We start from the raw sequence: 9433 nt of genomic DNA, 5'->3' as shown, positions 1-9433 counted from the left end.
CTGGCTCTAGGTGACTGGGATCAGGGTGGCTGCATGCCTGTAGCTCGTTGGATGGTCAAACGAGCGGCAGGTTGAAACCCCCATCCCCGCACTCACTCAGGATAGGAGCCCCTGTCATGACGTATTCTGTCTGCTCCTGGGCTAATTCCAGCTGGCCCACTCTCTCCAATAAACTGGTGTTTACAACCCCCCCCCCCCATCCTCTGGGTCTCTGCGTCGGAGGTCCCTGAACACCCCACTTGGGTGGCGTGTGGTAGGTGAAAAGCTGTCACATGTAGTATGGTATAGTATAGTACAGAATAGTACAGGACAGTCCAGTATGGTACAGTACAGTATAGCACAGTATAGTATCAGCACACTGAAGCCAGAAGCAAGCAGCAGTAGTGGCAGTACAGTAGATCTAAATTTACCCCTCCGCTAGTGAACCAAATACCTATGACAACATACAAACTGACACCCACCCACTGACACCCACCCACTGACACCCACCCACTGACACCCACCCACTGACACCCAGCCACTGACACCCAGTCACTGATACCCAGCCACTGACACCCACCCAGCTACCCACTCACTGAGTGGGATTGAGCCGACGAGTGACCACCAAGCAGACCCACAACCCCCTTCACCCCCCCCCCCCTCCCCTTCACCCCCACCTGCCACCCCCCCAAAAAAGCCAGATAACCCACCCCACCCAGGTCACACTCCAGGCTGACCCCCGACTTCCCACCCTCCCAGAGACACAAGCTGCGATCTGAGACGCCGCCCCCGAAAAAGCAGACCTCCAGCTCAGGTAAGACCATGGGGCTTTTACTGGGACAGGCTTTCAGTGGAAACGTAGAGGTCTGGATATGTGGTCTTATATGTGAGTGTTTTAACCGTGGGGAAAATCTAGAATGACCCTGAATGAACGTTTAATCATCCCCCCCCCCAAAAAAAAACGAAAATTGTCCTTACCTCCATAACAAAGAATTCGAAATGAGTATTTAGCAGGATGGTGTTTTTCCCTCACGGATCATGGTCTCCCTATAATTCACTAGTTTTTCATTTTTCAAAAAACATGTTTTTAAAACATTTATTTCTGCCTATTGGCAAAGACTACATATAATCTACCATTAGTTCTATTTAATTTTTTGTATAATTTGATTATATTATTTTATATATATATGTATATATTCACAACATAAGAAGAGGGTTAATTGATGAACATTAAACTGAACTGTGATTTTTAACTCTGGATACATACGTATTGAATACCATGCAGGGTTAGAAAGTAAAGCCCGGCGTTTGTACCTTTGAGGGATACGAAAGCTTTGTCGAAAAATTTGCATTTGTTGCATTTTTTACACACAGTATTTGTGCATTTAGTCGTGAGGTGGCTACGCTTAGAGTAGACATTTAGTCCATTTAGTGTCAAGGAGTAACATAAGAGTCAACTCAAAGGTACTTTTTAAAAATACAGAAACATTTCCTGGAAAATTGGGACACAATAGTCCAATGGGCCAATCAACGCGAAGCTTGAAGAGCAGCCCGCACGACTAGATCGTTCAAGTCTTAACAGATGTTGAAAATGCGAGAGACCCCCACACGTTACGACCATTCATGACCCATTTAACAGTTTATGTGATCCCATCGTGTGCGGAGAGCAAGGCTTTGCCCAACACAGCAAAACAGCAGCACACACTCACAGATTCCCTTCACCAAGGGTTCGACACAGAGGTGTGGCTACGCCAGATTAGAGTCCCCACTCTCAAAACTGGAATTTTTGCACCATCAAACGTGGCTTCAGCGTAAACGAACGTGATGCTATTTCCTTGCACTTTTTTATTTATTTATTTATTTGTTTGTTTTTGACAGAAAAGCCAACGGGGAAATTTTTTTTAAACAACGGGTGAAGTCATGGAGACGGCGTGAACATGGGCTGTACATGTTACTTCATGCTTCGCAGCGTTCATGAGTTGTTCGGTTTTCGTTCCGTTCGGACCGAAATCGGGACTTGGCTCACGATTGTCGGAAGGGGGGAAAATTGGCTTTATAATCTTGTTGTGTGTACCCGGCTTAAAGAGGACCTATTATACTACTTATTTCACACGTTCGTAAAGGTCTCTGAGGTCCCCAAAACATATGAATGAAGTTTTTTGCTGAAAATACCACTCAGATTATGCATTCGAGCCATTCTTACATACCACTTATCCGTCCTGTTCCAGGGCGCTCTGCTCAAGTGGGTGGAGCCTCCCTCCTGAGGCCCCTAGTTCTGTGAGCCAATGGCGTTTGGGCACGAGTTCTGGGTTCCGTGAGCCAATGGGGTTTGAGCTTGACTTCTGGGTTTCGCTGTACTTAGTACCGTAAACTTTCACTGATTTCACCCTATCATTCCCCCCAAATCATGCAGGGTTTTGTTTAATGTAAACGTCGGATATAAAATCAAAAAAATTAAATCAATACATCGACAATAAAAAAAATTGTAGAATTATTTTTTAAATACTTACATTATCTGCCATCATCTGCAGTTTCTTCACGGACAGTTGGTATTAATTAGCATTTCTGTTAAAGGATTTGTGCTGGTTTGTGAAATGAACAGAGCCGTTCCTGGCGGTGCTTGATATTCTCCAGTCGTGGGTGGAGATGGAGGGCGGTTCATTTATTTTTATTTTTTAAATGTAATGACATTTTTTTATAATTTTTTTTTTTTTTTATGGAGGTGGAGGGCAGTTCATTTTTTAAATTTTTATTTCTTAATTTAATTGGTTTTTTTTTATGGAGGTGGAGGGCGGTTCATTTTTAAAATTTTTATTTCTTAATTTAATTGGGTTTTTTTTATGGAGGTGGAGGGCGGTTCATTTTTTTAATTTTTATTTTTTTATTTTATTGTTTTTTTTATGGAGGTGCAGGGCGGTTAATTTTTTTATTTTTATTTTTTTATTTAATTGGGGGTTTTTTTGGAGGTGGAGGGTGGTTAATTTTTTTTATGTTTATTTTTCAATTTAATCGTCTTTTTTTATGGGGGTGGAGGGCGGTTAATTTTTTTATTTTTATTTTTTAAATTTAATTGGGGTTTTTTTTATGGAGGTGGAGGGCGGTTCTAATTCAACTGTGTCTCAACGGGACGTAGGACTGAGACACAAATCATGTGTTTTCCGAAGCGGACCGCTCACAAAACCCTGACGGCGTCGTCTTATTTAACAGTTTGGGTGTGGGTGGGCCCATCAGAGACCCACATGTACGTACACAAGCCCTGAAAATGTGACTTTTTCATATTAGGTCCCTTTCGGTCCATTTTTTTGGTGGGGAACACAAAATGGTTGCGCGTTGGTGACGGTCTCTTTCGATCCCTCTCCCTTGGCGTAAAAACGCATTCCCCGCCCTTTTTCACCGACCTCCTCACCTGCCGGCCATGTTGTCTTATTGTGTACCAGGGGTTCATTCCCATCGTTGTTTCACAGCTGGTCGCCATGTCATGCAGAGGCCATATGCTCGGCCTTCAACAGTCCAAGGTCATTCAAAGGGAAGTGCTGACTTTGCCCTTTTTTCTCTACACCCTAGTAAACCACACCTTCTCCGGTTTGGGTCTTGGAATCTTACTGCCGTTGGATCGATAGAACAAACATGAGTCTTCTTCTTTTTGACTTCTTCCTCTTCTCCCGGTTCCCCTTTGTGCAGGAAAGGAAAGGAAAGGAAAGGAAAGGAAAGGAAAGGGTGGCGGTGGTGGTGGTCCACCATGTCCCAGTTCTCCACCATGACGATGACGGAGAGGAAAGTCCAAGCGGCCGCCATCTGCAGGGAAGTCTACGGCTCAGGAGGTATATTTATACACCCAAAACGTTTTTTTGTGACCTACTGTATGCCTTAATGGTTTCCTGTAACTCGCCCTTCTTCCATCCATCATTTCATTCTCTCATGTGAGTGTGAGAGCTGTTGGCACCGGGGTTATCCTCTTATTTTCAGGCTCAGTGGATCCAGTTCAGTTCGCCTGCGTTACATTCCTGCTTTGTGGAGCCCTAAGGCCCTTTAAACTCTGAGTACGGCTTTACTACTGTAAACAAACTTCACTTAACACCCATACTATGGGTGTTAAGTGATAATATTATTATCAGCAGTTTAAAATGCATTCATTTCCAATTTAAATTAAAACCAGTGTGTGAAGGCACCGCATCACACACACACACACACACACACACACACACATGCACACACACTTGCGGCTTTCCGCCGCCGTCCGCCACGCTTAAAGAGCCTAAAGTGAACCAAATGAAATGTTTTATTTGCCAAGGTAACTAATCCCTTTGTCGCCGCGCTTTGAACGAGCTATTTTGGGCTGCGGACAACTGGCCCACGGGCTGCCGGGTCAGGGAAGGTTTTGACGCCTCGGGGCAGCTGGGGGGATATTTTGGCAAATGTTGGCCGGCTCCCTGGATTCCTCCCACTCAGGGTTCTAGGTATTCACATTAGGGCCAACGGGGAAATTAAGTGGGTTTTTGTACCGATTAACCCAGACCCAATTTGACACGTATCATGTTAAACTATGAGTTGAAGAAGATTTACAGAGAGCTTATTTGAATTATATTTTATGAGTATACTACACCCCGTACTACTGTACCTGCACTACACAAGGGTACGTAACAGTTTGCTTTAAATTACTTCAACCAACCGCAGCACACTCACACTGTAGTATTAAAGTAGTAATACACACACACACACACACACTGTAGTATTGAGTAGCCTGGAAGTATTAAAGCATCGTAAAGTATATAAGTACACATTAAGGCCCTGTTTTAACACCGCGCATTAGCACGCGTCTTGGGTGATTCGATCGCAAGTGGACAGCTCTAAGTCCGTCTGTTCACACCTGGCATCAGAATGCGTCTCGACCGACCACCCGTGATCGGATCTCACTTCACACGCTCTACGTGCAAATCCGATTTATTCCGTTTCCTTAGTTTCTTACTTGCATGGAAAACGAAAAACGTAAACCTAACTCAGAGAATTTTTATTTCAGATCCATTTGTTTTTGTTTGTTTCTACCCGTGTGAAACGGAGATTTTAAACCCAGCCAAGGGACCTGTCCTCCTGATCTCGGGTCCGCTGTGCGTCCCCGTTCCCTGTGTCTCCGAACAAAACAAATAAAAACAAATCCTGTTTTTATTTGAGATGAATTTATTTTCCCAAACCGAGCGAAACGACGAAAAAGCCCTGTGCGTCACGTGCCGCGTCACGCACGACTCCCCTGTTGCGTTCCATCGCCATGGGACTTAATTTGGTAAAAACTGGACTTTTGTCGCGCGAATACTCTTTACTTGTAAACAATAAATCCTGCACTTCTGTAACGGGGAGACTTTCTTCCAGTTTCCCTTGTACTGACTCTGACCGCCGGCCCAAACTGAAATGAGACGCCGTGTTTCCCGCATACTCCACTCACGGGAGTCCATCGTGCCTGTCGTTGAGGTTTCGCCCGCCTCCCTGCTGTTTCGCACTCAGCGCGACGCCGCTGGCGCGCGGCTCCGCTCACGCAGCGCACGTCAGTTGAGGAGGCGGGTCCCTCAGCGCGGCCCAGGGCACGATGGCGTTCACGCCGCCGGACCACCTGCCAGTGCGGTCGGAGCAATCGGATGTCGTCCGCCTGTGATCGGATCACCCGAGGCGTCTGCTAATGCACGGTGTCAACGCGGCCTTGGCCAGCTTTAATTGTACTTCTACGCTTGCAAGTACACTTCTCTGTGCTAAAGGGTTTAGTAGCAAACTGGTAAATTATTTCCTCAATTTAGTCCCAATGAATAACATAACACAGTTAAAAGCATTCCTTAAGTTCCTAAAAGGGAGTATATTTCAAAAGGTATTTTTTTAAGCAGCCAAAGTAAATATGAAATATTTTATTGTCTGTTATTTTCTTTCAATGTTTTTTTTTTTATTGTGTTGGGTTATTTGTCTACATCTGAAAATGTGCATTTTAATTCTCGATTTTATTCTATTTGCCGACAAAAAAAAAAAAAAAAAGTTCCAGGCGCTAACCCTCGAGCCTCCGTGTCCCCAGACGTGGAGACGGACGCGGGGAGGAAGGTGAGCGCGCCCCGAGACATCGTGGCGGAGGAGCTGTCCCTCTGCTCCAACCGGGGATCCAGACTCTTCAAAATGCGACAGAGACGCTCCGAAAAATACACCTTTGAGAGCGTCCGGAGCCGAGAAGCGGAAGCCGCCGCGCAGATGAGAGTAAGACTCGCACTGAAAATAAAAACGCGATAAAAAAAAAATGAAAAAAAAACAACAACATAAGCTTATTAACCAAATTTATGCGAAAGCTTCTGATGTTAACGTGGAGATCCGTGAGGTAATTTAGTTCCATTTTTTTTTAAATTCCCCAACTAATGTTTTTAGCTGACACTTGTAGTAATGTTTCTTGTAGTAATTGTAGTAATTTTTGTAGTATTTTTTCTTCTTTTTTTGCTGTTTATTGGCTGCCATGCATCGAGAATTATGAATAAAAATACAAAGGGCGGTACCTACACATATATGTGATTTACTCGGGTTCATCACATTATATTTGAGAAAATAAATAATCTGGGAAATATTGAAATAGTCAATTTAAATGCAATCTCCGTGCTTTTGAGTCAACGCCTGGATCCCTCGGTACCAAAATGAAAAACAGTTTGTTTTGAGGTTAAAAAACAAACAGACCAAAAAAAAAAAACCCCAAAAACGAAACACGAATCTCATTTCTTTCAGAATGGAAGGGTTCTTCAACCTCAGAGCGCAGATGATCAGACTGGTCCTGAGCGTCCAGACTCCAGGACGGAGCCCCGCCCGGAGAGCGTCGCACCAGGTGGGCGCTGGCCCTGGACTAGAGTGGATGGATGCATAGCAGATGGATAATAAACGACGTTAAAAAAAAATAAAAAAATGAGCCTCAAAATATACGATATGCAAGAAAAAATATGCAATTTTCAATCAATTAAAAAAAACAAAACGTCTGTAGTGGGTAAAGGGAAACATCCCAGTGTGTGTTCGTCGAGGCTATTATCCTTCGACCTGTGCATCCATCGCGCCGGGTGTGCCCTGTTTTTGGGAAACATCTGACCCCGAAACGATGCAGAGCTTCACGTGTCAACACTTCTGCAAACAAAGCAGAAGCCCGTGTTTGGTCTGCGCCGCTTCCTTCCTGGGTTCAGGAAGGACATGGCTCATTGTGAGCGGCTCGGACCCGACTCCCCGCAGGACTGTACGTAACAAAACAAGTTCAAGTTCAAGTTCAAGAGATTATTTGTCACATACATATACATACGGTCATACATATATGTAGTGAAATGTCATGACACCCGGTGATTATGCACAATAAGCTCTATAAGCTCTAAATATACTAAAAAATACCAAAACGTGCGCAATCGACACAAGGTAGAGCCACAAGATGGCGCCACTAGCTAGTGTTAGTATGGGCGTGTACAGTGTAGGTGGAGCAACAGGAGGGCCACGAACCCAGGTGGAGAGGCGGTTGCCCCGCGACGACGATCGTTATTAACAGAGAGCGGCCCTTATTCAGAAATAACCGACCGCTGATCGGCCAATCAGAATGGAGTATTCCACAGGCCTGACCTGTCCGCCGGTCATTGTTTGGTCCTCAGGGTACGGAGGCCCCCTGAAGGACGTCCCCCCGGAGGGGTTCAACAGCGCGGCCCTCCCAAAGTCCTACCACTCGCCCTGGGACCAGGCCGTCGTCCGGGACCCCGCTTTGGCGGAGTCCCTCATCGCCCGCCTGCCGGAGCCCGGACCCCGGCCCCAGCTGCCCGGGTACAAGAGCTTCAACAGGTGATCGATACCGGAGCCTTCACATTGAAAACTTGGAATATTTTACCACAGAAGATAATGTTATTTATGTGTCGTTCACATTTTCTAAAGGAAATTAACCCCGAAATTTTAATGACATCAAGTCAATGAAAGACCCAAACACAAATAATAATAATAAAAAAAAAAAAAAAGAAAAAATAAATAAATAAATAAATAAATAATAAAATAATAATAATAATATCATATTTCAAACCGGCATCCGTTGTTATTTACAAATTTAAATCAAGCGTATTGTGCATACATTTTTTTTTTACATTTTTTTCATTTCTAAAGATATCTTTTCATGATTTTAAAGAAGGCGAAATTTTCAACAACTCCTGGAGCAGAATGGCCCGGAAGTCGGGTCTAAAAAAACCCCCCAAAAAAACACAATTTATTGTACAAGTCAGAATTGTCACAGTCAACATCTGACGTTCTTTGACGGTTCTCCTCTTGAGGTTCTCACGGTACAGCCGAGGTCCGCAAACTCTACTTCTTAAATTCACAGCGTTATCTTGTCGTTCCCACCCCGCCCACAGGGTGGCCACCCCGTTCGGCGGATTCGGCCGAGCCCCCCGAGCGGCCCCCCGTCCCGTCCGGGCCCCCGAGGCGGACCCCCTCCCCGACTACCCCGAGCTCCGGGGGGACGACGTGGCCGCGGCGGGGCGCCCCACCTTCAACAGGACCGCCCTGGGCTGGGTGTCGGCCGGACCACCTAGGACCGCAGTGATCCCCGAATCGGACGACCTTTGACCCCCCACCCCTTCCGAAGAAGTCATGTGGGGATGCCCCCTGCTGGAGTGGGCGGGGCTTGGGAGTGTTTTGGGAGAACGTGTCCCCTGACTCGGCTGGAGGCGCTGGCCCTCGCTCCTCTGATCGAGGCGACTTGACTGTTTGCACAATCTGCTCCACCCAACAAAGTCAAATACGAGGAGATGTAGAAATTAGTGTATAATAATGTTTATAAAGGTTATTCACAAGCGTTCTGGTTTGGTTTTTACTTTGACCCATTTGCAGACCAAAGAGAAAAATTGGGTAAAATACCCTCAACATCGACAGTCATCATCATAGTCATCACAGCACATCATTGAAACAGACCGACAAAAATTGCCAATACACTATAAACCTGAAAGCTTACAACAGAAAAATAGAAGAAAATGCCAATATACAGTGAACCTGAAAAATAACATTAGAAAATAAACAATTGTAAGAAAAATAACCCTAAAATAAACTATAAACGATAAAAAATTGCCGACACACCTAAGAACTCCCAAACAGCAACAAAAAGGGTACCTTAAAATAAACAATAAACAAGACAAATATACCGTAAACAAAAGCAATTGAAATATTTTGTAATATACTGTAAACCTACAAAACACACACACACACACGCACACACACACACGCACACAATTCAAGATTCGATGATTTTCTTTTTTCTCCGCTAGGGCTCCAGATATTTCCACAATACCACTTTAAATACCTTCTTCTTCTGTGAGACCGATCTGGTGAACTCACCTCCGGTGTTACAATAACTCGCACAGTGGGAGTCAAAGGTCTATAATGCGGCGTGAAGGCTCCCGTGTACTCACCAGCACGCCAGCACATCACCGCCCCGTCC

General features: G+C 45.0%; 1 protein-coding gene across 2 annotated transcripts; it reads left to right on the top strand.

The window, feature by feature from the left end:
* Window positions 1-662: 662 nt before the first annotated feature.
* myoz2a (myozenin 2a) lies at window positions 663-8896 on the top strand. Of its 2 annotated transcripts, none has more exons than XM_080023366.1 (6): window positions 663-793; window positions 3661-3800; window positions 5993-6204; window positions 6718-6814; window positions 7611-7794; window positions 8352-8896. In XM_080023366.1, exons 2-6 carry the CDS (start codon window positions 3719-3721, stop codon window positions 8563-8565), a joined length of 789 nt encoding a protein of 262 aa, XP_079879492.1. In that variant the 5' UTR covers window positions 663-793; window positions 3661-3718; the 3' UTR covers window positions 8566-8896. The 2 variants fall into 2 exon arrangements, with proteins under 2 accessions (XP_079879492.1, XP_079879493.1); XM_080023367.1 differs by having other exon boundaries at window positions 6029-6204; window positions 8352-8893.
* The last annotated feature ends 537 nt before the right edge of the window (window positions 8897-9433 follow it).

This window comes from Zeus faber (assembly GCF_960531495.2).
Source record: "Zeus faber genome assembly, chromosome: 22".
In the NCBI taxonomy this organism is placed as follows: domain Eukaryota; kingdom Metazoa; phylum Chordata; class Actinopteri; order Zeiformes; family Zeidae; genus Zeus; species Zeus faber.
The sequence above is the reverse complement of the archived record's forward strand: the minus strand, read 5'-3'. Positions and strand labels throughout refer to the sequence as shown.

Bases quoted from the DNA above. Each gene is read 5' to 3' on its own strand.
- myoz2a (XM_080023366.1), top strand. From the start codon at position 3,719: ATGTCCCAGTTCTCCACCATGACGATGACGGAGAGGAAAGTCCAAGCG. The intron at 3,801-5,992 runs GTATATTTATAC...AAAAAAAAAAAG, and splicing joins GGAAGTCTACGGCTCAGGAG to TTCCAGGCGCTAACCCTCGA. The intron at 6,815-7,610 runs GTGGGCGCTGGC...TTTGGTCCTCAG, and splicing joins CCCGGAGAGCGTCGCACCAG to GGTACGGAGGCCCCCTGAAG.